The 14,551-nt window shown below is 47.9% G+C and overlaps 1 protein-coding gene across 1 annotated transcript in view; it reads left to right on the top strand.

Annotated features, from left to right (window-relative positions):
- The window catches only part of NPHP3 (nephrocystin 3), a 161,634-nt gene that overhangs the window by 23,067 nt on the left and 124,016 nt on the right, over positions 1–14,551 (top strand). Inside the window, 1 exon segment of the mRNA XM_075315193.1 lies at positions 8,497–8,647. Coding sequence (XP_075171308.1) covers positions 8,497–8,647 — 151 coding nt within the window.

The following is a 14,551-nucleotide window of genomic DNA, read 5'->3' as shown; positions in this document are numbered from 1 at the left end:
CAGGGTTTGGGGCGCTGCAGTCTCTCACTTCTGTTCCCCCTATGGAGGACACTTGCGACTCTGCAGCAAAGAATTGACATGCTGCGGTCTCTGAAAGCCGCACCGCGGGTCAGTTTTTGCTGCCGGCCGTACATGCACAGTGGGCAGGAGATTTTTAGAAATCCCATCCACTCTGCTTGTACTGTGTGCACAGCATTGTGAACACAGCTGAAAAATGCTGCGTCCAAATCGCTGTTAACCCTGATCGTGGGCACGCGGCCTAAGAAGAGGGAACGGATGAAAGGTGAGGAGAATTTTTTTTTTTTTGTGTGTGTGTGTATTACTAAAGGTTGGGCACAAGGATGACCACAATACTACCGGACACAATACTACTGAGCACAAGGATGAGCTCAATACTACTGAGCACAAGGATGAGCTCAATACTACTGACCACAAGGATGAGCTCAATACTACTGGGCACAAGGATGAGCTCAATACTACTGGGCACAAGGATGAGCTCAATACTACTGGGCACAAGGATGAGCACAATAGTACGGGGCACAATACTACTGGGCACAAGGATGAGCTCAATACTACTGGGCACAAGGATGAGCTCAATACTACTGGGCACAAGGATGAGCACAATAGTACGGGGCACAATACTACTGGACACAAGGATGAGCTCAATACTACTGGGCACAAGGATGAGCTCAATACTACTGGGCACAAGGATGAGCTCAATACTACTGGGCACAAGGATGAGCACAAAACTATTGGGCACAAGGATGAGCTCAATACTACTGGGCACAAGGAAGAGCACAATAGTATGGGGCACAATACTACTGGGCACAAGGATGAGCTCAATACTACTGGGCACAAGGATGAGCTCAATACTACTGGGCACAAGGATGAGCTCAATACTACTGGGCACAAGGAGGAGCTCAATACTACTGGGCACAAGGATGAGCACAAAACTATTGGGCACAAGGATGAGCTCAATACTACTGGGCACAAGGATGAGCACAATAGTATGGGGCACAATACTACTGGGCACAAGGATGAGCACAATATTACTGGGCACAAGGATGAGCTCAATACTACTGGGCACAAGGATGAGCATAATAGTACCAGGCACAATACTACTGGGCACAAGGATGAGCTCAATACTACTGGGCACAAGGATGAGCTCAATACTACTGGGCACAAGGATGAGCTCAATACTACTGGGCACAAGGATGAGCTCAATACTACTGGGCACAAGGATGAGCTCAATACTACTCGGCACAAGGATGAGCACAATAGTACGGGGCACAATACTACTGGGCACAAGGATGAGCTCAATACTACTGGGCACAAGGATGAGCTCAATACTACTGGGCACAAGGATGAGCACAAAACTATTGGGCACAAGGATGAGCTCAATACTACTGGGCACAAGGAAGAGCACAATAGTATGGGGCACAATACTACTGGGCACAAGGATGAGCTCAATACTACTGGGCACAAGGATGAGCTCAATACTACTGGGCACAAGGATGAGCTCAATACTACTGGGCACAAGGAGGAGCTCAATACTACTGGGCACAAGGATGAGCACAAAACTATTGGGCACAAGGATGAGCTCAATACTACTGGGCACAAGGATGAGCACAATAGTATGGGGCACAATACTACTGGGCACAAGGATGAGCACAATACTACTGGGCACAAGGATGAGCTCAATACTACTGGGCACAAGGATGAGCACAATAGTACGAGGCACAATACTACTGGGCACAAGGATGAGCTCAATACTACTGGGCACAAGGATGAGCTCAATACTACTGGGCACAAGGATGAGCTCAATACTACTGGGCACAAGGATGAGCACAATAGTATGGGGCACAATACTACTGGGCACAAGGATGAGCACAATAGTACGAGGCACAATACTACTGGGCACAAGGATGAGCTCAATACTACTGGGCACAAGGATGAGCTCAATACTACTGGGCACAAGGATGAGCACAATAGTACGAGGCACAATACTACTGGGCACAAGGATGAGCTCAATACTACTGGGCACAAGGATGAGCTCAATACTACTGGGCACAAGGATGAGCACAAAACTATTGGGCACAAGGATGAGCTCAGTACTACTGGGCACAAGGATGAGCACAATAGTATGGGGCACAAGGATGAGCACAATAGTACGAGGCACAATACTACTGGGCACAAGGATGAGCTCAATACTACTGGGCACGCACAAGGATGAGCACAATAGTACGGGGCACAATACTACTGGGCACAAGGATGAGCTCAATACTACTGGGCACAAGGATGAGCTCAATACTACTGGGCACAAGGATGAGCTAAATACTACTGGGCACAAGGATGAGCTCAATACTACTGGGCACAAGGATGAGCTCAATACTACTGGGCAGAAGGATGAGCACAAAACTATTGGGCACAAGGATGAGCTCAATACTACTGGGCACAATACTACAAGGATGAGCACCTTACTATAGGGCACACGGATGGGGGACATTACTACAAGATGTTGGCTAAGATTAATATATGATGCTGCTAATTGTAAAACAATATTAGAAGAAGGTGATAAAATGTAAAAAAAAAATCTAAAGCATGATTTTTTTTTTTTTAAATGAAAAATGCTTCATATATAAACTTAAGTAAACAAAAAAGTGCAGGGTTGTTATAATAAACAAGCAAAAAAAGTTTAAAAAAAAAAAAAAAGTGATCCAATGGTGTAGAGAAAAAAACATTGAATCATTAAAAAATGTCACTTTGTCCCTCTCTCAATTTTGTTTCTATATGTGGCCCATACACCCAGCTGAGTTAGAGACCCCTGGTGTAAGGGAATATTCACATGTAACAAATTTGCAGCCATACCTGCTTCAAATTGTCCTGATACCAGTGCAGCTACAGAAATGATGTTCTATTTACCTCTGTGGCTATCCGCAGCGTAAATTCACATACGGCATATGCCACATCTGCAGTCCCAGCAAATATACATGGCAGCTTTTCTTTGCAGCGCATAGGTAGGATCTCATAATATCTAATCCACCACATTGGTACTGAATAACATCTGTAAATATGTTCTATGTGAACAAGCCCTTACTGAAGCTTTTTTATTATTGTTAATACTTGTTCTTTTCAATAAAAGGTTCCCCAGTTTTTTGCTTCTTCACCTATGGCTGCACTATGCTACGGTGGCCTGCACTTCTCCCACACTCCTCGCCCTGGCAATAGACAAGGTGGAGGAGTGGGCCTCCTTCTTTCTAACAACTGCAGCTTTAATCCAATCCCACCTCTACCCTCCCTCGACCTGCCTTCCTTTGAAGTGCACTCTGTCCGAATCTATTCTCCCTCCAACCTCCAAGTGGCTGTCATATACAGACCCCCGGGCGCCACCACTGCCTTCCTCGACCACTTTTCTGCCTGGCTTCTACACTTTCTCTCTGCTGACATTCCCACCATCATCATGTGTGACTTCAACATCCCCACTGACACTCGCCAACAAGCTGCTTCCAAACTCCTCTCCCTTGCTTCGTCGTTTGGCTTAACTCAGTGGTCCACCTCTGCCACCCACAAAGATGGACACACACTAGACCTTATCTTCACTCGCCTCTGTCCCCTTTCTGACTTCACAACTTCCCCCCTCCCCCTATCTGACCACCATCTTCTGACCTTTTCAGCCCTGTCCTCCTCACCTACCCCCCCTGTCCAGCACCTAGCACATCCCCGCAGAAACCTTGCACACCTCAACATGCACACCCTCGCCGACTCTATCCTCCCACTGTCCTCCATATCGTCCCTCCACGACACAGACAGCGCCACCACTTTCTACAACACCACCCTCACATCAGCTATTGATTCAGTCGCTCCCCTTGTGCATGGCAGAGTGAGACGAATTCAATAGACAGCCCTGGCACAACAGCCTCACTAAAAAACTTCGGCAAAGGTCTAGGGCTGCAGAGCGGCGGTGGAAGAAAACGCTCTCCCGGGAAGACTTCACCACATTCAAAAATGCAATTCACACATTTCGCTCAGTCCTCACCTCCGCTAAACACGATTACTTCAGAAACCTCATATCCTCTCTAACACACAACCCCAAACAGTTATTCAACACTTTCAACTCCCTCCTTCGCCCACCACTGCCCCCTCCAACCTCCCTCATTTCTGCAGAAGACTTTGCCACCTATTTCCAAGAAAAAATCGACCTAATAAGGCAAGTCTTCTCTGCTCAGCCACCACAACCCCTTCATGTAGCTGACCACTGCCCCTCTCCCATAAACTTCCTCCCCACCATCACCGAAGGAGAGCTTGCACGTCTTCTCTCAAAAGCGCACCTCACCACCTGCGCACTTGACCCCATGCCATCCCACCTCCTTCCCAACCTCACCACCATCCTTACTCCAGCCTTAACCCACCTCTTCAACCTATCTTTAACGACTGGAACCTTCCCCTCTGCCTTTAAACATGCAACAGTCACACCTATCCTAAAGAAACCTTCCCTCGATCCAACCTCTACTACCAGCTATCGCCCCATATCACTACTCCCACTTGCCTCAAAACTCCTGGAACAGCATGTCCATGCTGAACTTTCCTCCCACCTCTCCTCTAACGCTCTCTTTGACAACCTACAGTCCGGCTTCCGTCCACATCACTCTACCGAAACTGCCCTGACTAAAATCACAAATGACTTGCTTACTGCCAAAGCGAACAAACACTTCTCTATACTCCTACTCCTAGACCTGTCCTCAGCCTTCGATACCGTTGACCACTCCCTCCTATTACAGACCCTCTCTTCCCTTGGTGTCAGAGATCTTGCCCTCTCTTGGATCTCTTCATACCTCTCAAATCGCACTTTCAGTGTCTCCCACTCTCACACAACCTCTTCATCCCACCATCTCTCTGTTGGCGTCCCTCAAGGCTCTGTCCTAGGACCCCTACTTTTCTCTATCTACACATTTGGCCTAGGACAACTCATAAAGTCCCATGGCTTCCAATACCACCTATATGCCGACGACACCCAGATCTACCTCTCTGGCCCAGATGCCACATCTCTGCTGTCCAAAATCCCGAAATGTCTATCTGCTATATCCTCCTTCTTCTCCTCTCGCTTCCTAAAGCTCAATGTGGCCAAAACTGAACTAATCATCTTTCCTCTGTCTCACCTACACTCTCCACCTGATCTATCTATTACAATAAATAACACCACGCTCTCGCCAGTACCCAAAGTTCGCTGCCTCGGAGTGACCTTTGACTCTGCCTTATCCTTCATACCACACATCCAGTCCCTCACCACCTCCTGCCGTCTTCAACTCAAAAATATTTCCAGAATCCGCCCTTTCCTCAATTTGCAATCTACTAAAATGCTAGTGCATGCCCTCATAATCTCCCGCCTCGACTACTGTAACATCCTCCTCTGTGGCCTCCCTGCCAACACGCTCGCCCCTCTCCAGTCCATCCTTAACTCTGCTGCCCGACTTATCCACCTCTCTCCTCAATACCACCCCGCTTCTCCCCTCTGCATGTCCCTCCACTGGCTTCCAATCTTCCACCGTATCCAATTCAAACTTCTAACACTGACCTACAAAGCTGTGCATAATCTTTCCCCTCCGTACATCTCCGAACTACTCTCCCACTACACTCCAACACGTCACCTCCGGTCCTCCCAAGATCTCCTCCTCTCCTCCTCTCTCATTCGCTCCTCACGCAACCGACTCCAAGACTTCTCCCGAGCATCCCCAGTCTCCTGGAACTCGCTGCCTCAACACGTCAGACTATCCCCTACCCTTGCAAACTTCAAACGGAACCTGAAAACTCATCTGTTCAGAAATGCCTACAATCTACAATGAACTCGCTGCCGCCCGACCACCGTGCGGAGCTGCCGCCCGACCACCGTGCGGAGCTGCCGCCCGACCACCGTGCGGAGCTGCCGCCCGACCACCGTGCGGAGCCGCCGCCTGACCTACACCCCACCTATTGTCTCCTCCCCATAATCCTATAGAATGTAAGCCCGCAAGGGTAGGGCCCTCTTCCCTCTGTACTAGTCTGTCTACTGTAACTTGTATACGTATTTTGTATGTAACCCCCTTCTCATGTACAGCACCATGGAATTAATGGTGCTCTATAAATAAATAATAATAATAATAATATGACCAGCATGATGTAGGGGCAGAGACCCTTATTCCAGCGATGATCCTGCGATGATCATTAATGTGTTACTTGTTGTAGTTTTGATAAAATTACTTATATCTGTTGTAGATGTATAATTTCTCTGAATGTTGAGCTCTGATTGGCAGCTTTCTCCCTATACACGGTGTGCACAGAAAGCTGTCAATCAGCGATGGGGTTGGGTTTGTACAGAGCACATGAATTTGGAGGACTATATGGCAGCAGCTTTACTAGTCTTTTAGTGATGATACATTATAATATAATAATAATAATAATATATATATTTTTTTTTTTTTGGGGTGGTGGTCAGCAGGAGATTATCAAAGCTATGTGAAGCAGATCAGTAAGTGACACATCACTGGAATCAGGGTCTCTGTGTTTTAAATTATGCTGCTCTCAGAATACAGTGCTGGCCAAAAGTATTGGCACCCCTGCAATTCTGTCAGATAATACTCAGTTTCTTCTTGACAATGAATGCAATCACAAATTCTTTGGTATTATCTTCATTTAATTTGTCTTCAATGAAAAAAATAAAAAAAATTGTCATAAAGCCAAATTGGATATAATTCCACACCAAACATAAAAAGGGGGTGGACAAAAGTATTGGCACTGTTTTGAAAAATCATGTGATGCTTCTCTAATTTGTGTAATTAACAGCACCTGTAACTTACCTGTGGCACCTAACAGGTGTTGGCAATTACTAAATCACACTTGCAGCCAGTTGAGATGGATTAAAGTTGACTCAACCTCTGTCCTGTGTCCTTGTGTGTACCACATTGAGCATGGAGAAAAGAAAGAAGAACAAAGAACTGTCTGAGGACTTGAGAATCCAAATTGTGAGGAAGCATGAGCAATCTCAAGGCTACAAGTCCATCTCCAAAGACCTGAAAGTTCCTGTGTCTACGGTGCGTAGTGTCATCAAGAAGTTTAAAGCCCATGGCACTGTGGCTAACCTCCCTAGATGTGGAAGGAAAAGAAAAATTGACGAGAGATTTCAATGCAAGATTGTGCGGATGGTGGATAAAGAACCTCGACTAACATCCAAACACGTTCAAGCTGCCCTGCAGTCCGAGGGTACAACAGTGTCAACCCGTCTATCCGTCGGCGTCTGAATGAAAAGGGACTGTATGGTAGGATACCCAGGAAGACCCCACTTCTTACCCCGAGACATAAAAAAGCCAGGCTGGAGTTTGCCAAAACTTACCTGAGAGAGCCTAAAACGTTTTGGAAGAATGTTCTCTGGTCAGATGAGACAAAAGTGGAGCTTTTTGGCAAAAGCCATCAACATAGAGTTTACAGGAAAAAAGAGGCATTCAAAGAAAAGAACACAGTCCCTACAGTCAAACATGGTGGAGATTCCCTGATGTTTTGGGGTTGCTTTGCTGCCTCTGGCACTGGACTGCTTGACCGTGTGCATGGCATTATGAAGCTGAAGACTACCAACAAATTTTGCAGCATAATGTAGGGCCCAGTGTGAGAAAGCTGGGTCTCCCTCAGAGGTCATGGGTCTTCCAGCAGGACAATGACCCAAAACACTCTTCAAAAAGCATTAGAAAATGGTTTGAGAGAAAGCACTGGAGACTACTAAAGTGGCCAGCAATGAGTCCAGACCTGAATCCCATAGAACACCTGTGGAGAGATCTCAAAATGGCAGTTTGGAGAAGGCATCCTTCAAATCTCAGGGACCTGGAGCAGTTTGCCAAAGAAGAATGGTCTAAAATTCCAGCAGAGCATTGTAAGAAACTCACTTATGGTTACCGGAAGCGGTTGTTCACAGTTATTGTGGCTAAAGGTTGTGCAACCAAGTATCAGGCTAAGGGTGCCAATACTTTTGTCTGGCCCATTTTTGGAGTTTTGTGTGAAATGATCAATAGTTTGATTTTTGTTTCATTATCTTTTGTGTTTTTTCATTGCAAACAAAATAAATGAAGATAATAATACCAAAGAATTTGTGATTGCAATAATTTTCAATAAGAAACTGAGTATTATCTGACAGATTTGCAGGGGTGCCAATACTTTTGGCCAGCACTGTAGGTAGCAAACACTTGGTGACAGATTCCCATTAAAGGTATTGTCCCATTGAAGACCATTTATGACATATCTACAATACACGAGATGAGTGCCATATACAGCAGGAAAATGAATGGAGAGATTTTCCTTCTGTGTCGATCCCAATGTTATTGGCTTTACAGAAGTGGTTCTGCCATGCCCCACGCCACTCATCTTCTTGGATGTGCCTGCGTCTTACAGATGAGATATGTTCTTCTATAGACATTATATTTGTATTTTATGAATTGATCTTATCATTAGACACTAATTATATCGAGTCTTTAACAGATTTTTAGAGAAACAAAAGAGAAAGAAATCCAAGATTTACTTAGAGCCAAGAGGGACCTGGAGGCCAAATTTCAAAGACTTCAAGCTCAGGGAATCCAAGTGTTCGACCCTTGTGAATCGGATTCTGATGACAATGGCACAGAAGTGACAGGTAATTATCCTCCTGGAGTAATGTGGGGCACTGGTACCATCTCCCACTGTGTGCAGAAGCAGGACATTGCACTTGGCCGCTGACGCATGGCTGCACTTTGCCCAGATTTTATCCTTGAGGATCTAGCAGTGGTTTCGGGTTTTTTTTTTGTTTTTTTTAGGCAGGAAAAACACTGTAGTATACATGCATACTTTTGTCTTTTTATCTTTTTATTTTTACTGCATTTTTGCAGGTTTTTTTTACTTTGTGTTTATCATTACTTGAATGGGGTGAAAAGCACTGAGAAAAAAATGCAAAGAATTGACCTGATACATCTTGACGGGCTCAAAACGCGTCAGGATAACAAATGCAGCGTGTGCTTGAGATTTCAGAAATCGCTTTGATTAGGTGTGTATTGTAACGCTGCGTATTTTACTTACCATGTACATGGCAAAAACGCCATGTGTGAACATATGCAAAAGATTGTTAGGGTAACTGCCAAGTAAAATTAGCCTTTAGTCTTCATTTGTCTGTAATTCTGTCTGATATTATCATCCTCATTGTGTTAACAACATCTTGTAACTGTTAAGAAGGATTACAGGTCTGATTTTCATGACTGTAATATGGACATTAAAAACTGTAGCATTACTGATATCTGAAACATGTACGGGGGTTGATATGTACTGCAGCCTCAAGTAAGATATTGTGTATATGTGTATGTGTGTGTGTAATATAAATAAATTATATATATATATATATATATATATATATATATATATATATATATATATATATATATATATATATATATATATATATATATATATATATATATATATATATATATATATATATATATATATATAAATAATATGGGCTTACCTCCAATTACCTCTGGATCCCCAGGTGTCACCGGTTGGCTGGCAACAACTAATAGACATGCAAAAACGAGGAAACAAGTCTCATCCGTAGTCCAATTTCAGTACTTTAATGTTGTAATACAAAATTCCACCCTTCCACCCTTGCCTCCATCCTGCTGAGGTAGTGATAGTGATACGCATTCGGGACTGGGAGCTGCTTTCCTTGCCCCCACTGTGTGTGCCTGGTGCTCCTTTTTTTGTCCATACATGGGTAAGCCTTGAATAATTTTCTTAAAAATCTTGCTGAATGACTGTCTATGTTTGGTGTTTACCTTTGGGCAGCATTGGAGCACTTTTCTTGCAGGCAGCAGATCCCTCAAATTGTTCACCATTGAACTAAGAAGTTAACTCTTTTCTGCTGCCAGTTTAGATGTGCATATATTTTTGGTGCAATTATTTAGTGGGCCCATACACATACTGTTGTGGGGGGGTGACTGTAGGCAGAGGTCCTACTTTATATCCTCATACATTGATGAAGTGTGTATTTTAACAATTATGTGTGATTTTCTATATTCTAATAAAAATTGATACTTTCTCTGACGCCTCATTGGGGGACACAGGACCATGGGTGTTATGCTGCCTATCCATAGGAGGACACTAAGTAGATGCAAAAGCATAGCTCCTCCTCTGCAGTATACACAAGCTCCGTTTTAGCTTAGTGTCTATAGAATGCACTTCCTTTCAAGGTTTGTTATTTTTTGAGGGCGACGGTTTCCTTTTGGGACCGATCTCCCACTACCATCAATGGGCGGGAACAAGGAGTGTCGCCTACACGTACCCCCTCCCGCGACGCTGGATCCTGGGCTGGACGACTGGTTCCATAGACACCGATTTTCCAAAGCCCAGGGCAGAGGCACAATTCCTCAGCCCCTCTTTGCAGGCTCTGAGTTGACTATGGCACCGTTGTGACCGGATACAGCAAGCTGACTCTGCTATTGTCACTGCCTGGATTGAAGCAGTGTTTAAGGTGAGATCCCCCCTGACTGGTTTCCCAGACAAAGGGAGAAAAGGCTGTGCAGGAAAGGCTCCCAGGGCTGAATATACAGTATTTATTATGATAAAGTCCCTGGCTAATGCAAGGAAGAGAGCCCCAGGAATCCTGAACACACAGTGTTAACTTTACTCTAGCTTGCTGGCTGAGTAGGGGGGGGGGGGGGGGAGTCCCTCCTGTTTGCAAACTCCTGCACAGATAATTTCCCAGGCAGGGGGAGGGGGTGGCTAGAGGGGGAGGGGGTGGCTAGAGAATCACAGAGCTTAGGGACTCACGCTGTTAATTTTCTGCTCTGTTTATTTGATCTAGCAGAAAAGCCGGCTGATAACCACCAGTGACATGCTGTGTGCTGACTAGAGGGAGAGGGAGGAAAACTATCAGAAGCTCCTTTCCCGACGTTTTTTACTACCCACAACGGGGGGGGGGGCACTCTAACTACTTCTTCGCGCTCTTTTAGTGCTAAGCCCCGCCCCACCCCCACCCCCACCCCAGGAAAGCGTGGGAAGATCTCCAGCCATCGGCTTTGCTCCCCCTCCTGGCATACTCCTATCAGGAACATGCAGAATTCAAAAGGCACTAAGAAGGGTAAGGCTCAGATAATCTATTATTCATCCTGCGCTACCTGCAACGTTGAGCTACCACGTAAACACACCTCTTCTCTCTGTGAGTCCTACGCCCCTATAGCCCTCAAAGACCCCCCTGCCACCACCGCCGCAACCATCAGCCCAGAGCCTAGGGCTCCCAGCCCACCGGAATGGGCACAGTTTCTGTCCCAATCCATGGAAAAACTGTCACAGAACCTGGTGCTGGCTATGCAATGTCGTCCTCCACACCCTTCTGGGTCCATGGACGGAACGCAGCCTGAGGATACCCCTATGGAGGATCCTTCTGAGGTAATCCGGGCACATGCTTCACTGGTTGCAGGGATCAGGAAAAGAGCACACGGCCGGGTGTCTCCAGCGGGCTCTCCCACACGCTCCACGGCTTCTGAAGAGCTGGAGGAGGGAGAATGCTGTTTGTACCAGGAGGATTCCTTGGTTTCAGCCTCCCCAGATGATCAAACTGCAATAGACTCCCTTATAGCAGCAATCAACCAAACTCTGCATGTGGAGGATCCACTACCACTGACCATGTGGTCTCCTTTAAGAGGGCAAGGAAACCCCAAAAGGTTTTCGCGGATCACCCTAAGTTTCAGGATATACTCACAAAGCAAAGGGAGATGCCTGACAGGCGCTTCGGTAACTGTAAACTCATGGAGTCCCGGTACCCTTTTGCCTCACCTGCCCCTAAGGGCTGGGCCGATCCGCCCTCGGTTGACCCCCCCCCCCCGGTCTCCCGCCTTACCACAAGGACGCTCCTGTCTTTACCAGATAGTTCCTCCATCAAGGACCCGACTGACAGACAGGTGGAGCACCTCGCCCGCTCTGCTTTTGAGGCTGCGGGTTCCTCCCTCTCGCCCTCCTTTGCCTCTGTGTGGGTCGCAAAGGCGATCTCGGTCTGGGCAGAATCCCTTAACACTTCGCTTGAGGAATCCCAGTTCACTCATACCTTCACAGAGGTAACAGCTCAAATTGCCGCTGCGGCGGAGTACCTCATGCAGGCCTCCATGGACGCTGCTACCTGCGCAGCGTTTGCCGCCTCAAATACCATAGCCAGCCGTAGAGCTCTCTGGCTCCGACAATGGCGAGTGGACTCTGCCTCCAAGAAGTCTCTCACGGGCCTCCCCTTTTTTCCAGATCGATTGTTTGGCGAACGTCTGGACAAGCTCATTTCTGACGCCACGGGAGGAAAGAGTACCTCCCTCCCCCAGCTGAAGTCCAGTACGTCCTTCACCAAAAGTCCACAGTCCTCGTTCCGCTCCTTTCGTAACTCATTGGGTTGGTCGACATTCCGTGCTGTCCACGCTACCAGCCGCGGACTACGCAGGGACCGACCTTCTCAGCTCTCCCGAAACCCACTTCGTCATGGCAGCCTAGACCGAAACAGTCCAGGACTAGGGAGACTCGGCCACGACGTTTTCCCCCCTCATAACACCTTCGGCGCCTCGGAAGACACACTCATTGTAGGAGGTCGACTGCGGCTCTTTCAACACATCTGGGCTGCCGCCTCAGACGACAAATGGGTGCGAGACCTTGTGTCTTCCGGTTACCACATAGAACCGACTCGGGGGTCGGGTCCAAAATTCTAACAGCAGGAGTGATAATACCTGTCCCCGACGACGAGAAGTTCGGGGGTTTTTATTCCAACCTCTTCGTGGTCCCCAAAAAGGATGGGTCAGTTCGACCCATCCTGGACCTCAAACACCTAAACAAGCATGTGCACGTACGGAGATTCAGAATGGAGTCCCTAAGGTCCATTATTGCATCCATGGTCGAAGGGGAATTCCTCGCATCCATAGACATCAAGGACGCGTACCTGCACATACCCATCGCCCCAGATCACCAAAAGTTCCTCCGCTTTGCAATTCAGGACTCCCACTTTCAATTTGTAGCTCTACCCTTCGGCCTTGCCACCACACCAAGGGTCTTCACCAAAGTCATGGCGGCCGCCATGAGCGTCCTTCACGCCAGGGGAGTGGTCGGTCTCCCTTACTTGGACGACCTCCTCATCAAGGCCCCCCTCCTTCCGCGACTGCTCAACCAGCGTACAGATCACTGTGGACACCCTATCCCGCTTAGGGTGGCTAGTGAATCTGGACAAATCATCCCCGGTCCCATCACGATCCATCACCTTCCTGGGCATGTCCCAGGACACCCGTCGGGGCTTGATCCTTCGCCTTGTCCTGAGGGAGATCGCTCTTCAACGAGCGGTACGCTGCCTTCTACGTCCTCCGTCTCGCTACATTCAATTCAGCATGAAAGTGCTCGGCGGGATGGTGGCGGCTATGGAAGCAGTACCCTTTGCTCAACTGCACCTCCGCCCACTGCAGCTAGCCCTTCTAGCGGCCTGGGACAAGAGCCCCTTCTCCCTGGACAGACATCTTCACCTGTCGCACTCCACTGGTGGCTTCGGTCCTCATCCCTATCGAAGGGGAGATCTTTTCTCCCAGCGAACTGGCTGGTCCTGACCACGGACGCCAGCCTCCTAGGCTGGGGAGCAGTGTACCGGCACCACACTGCTCAAGGACGTTGGATGCCCCAGGAGTCTTCCCTACCCATAAACACCCTGGAACTCCGCGCGATCTTCCTCGCGCTCAGAGCGTTCTGCCCTCTACTAGCGGGGCGTCAGATTCGAGTCCAATCGGACAATGCGACAGCTGTAATCATTCGGCAGGGGGGCACCCGCAGCAAAGCGGCTTATCTCGAGGCCCACAAGATCCTCAGCTGGGCCGAATCGACGGGATCAGTGATATCAGTGGTGCACATACCTGGGGTAGAGAACTGGGCAGCAGACTTTCTAAGTCGCCAAGGCCTGGCCGCCGGAGAATGGTCTCTCCACCCAGAGGTGTTTCTACACATCTGCACTCGCTGGGACACACCAGACGTGGATCTAATGGCCTCAAGGTTGAACGCAAAAGTACCCGCGTTCATAGCCAGGTCACGCGACCCGCAGTCCATCGGCGCGGATGCTCTAGTCTGCTCCTGGCACCACTTCCGCCTGCCTTACATATTTCCACCTCTACCCCTGCTGCCGCGGGTGATCAGGAAGATCAAGGCAGAGGGAGTCCCGGTGATACTGATAGCACTGGACTGGCCCAGGCGCGCCTGGTACGCCGAATTAGTACAAATGCTCACAGACTCACCGTGGCGCCTTCCAGACATCCCAGACTTGCTGACCCAAGGGCCCATTTCCCATCAGAACTCCAGAGCCCTGAAGCTGACGGCATGGCCATTGAGACCTGGGTATTAACAAGAGCGGGATTCTCCCCCGCGGTTATTTCCACCATGATCAGCGCCCGAAAGTCTGCTTCATCCCGCATTTACCACCGTACGTTTAAAATCTTCCTTTCAGGGTGCAGGGAAACTAACGTCCAGCCTATGCCTCTGGCCATCCCCAGAATTCTCGACTTTCTAC

This window comes from Anomaloglossus baeobatrachus, chromosome 6 (genome assembly GCF_048569485.1).
Source record: "Anomaloglossus baeobatrachus isolate aAnoBae1 chromosome 6, aAnoBae1.hap1, whole genome shotgun sequence".
NCBI classification, from domain to species: Eukaryota; Metazoa; Chordata; class Amphibia; order Anura; family Aromobatidae; genus Anomaloglossus; species Anomaloglossus baeobatrachus.
Note: the sequence above shows the minus strand (reverse complement) of the source record. Positions and strands in the feature narration are given on the sequence as shown.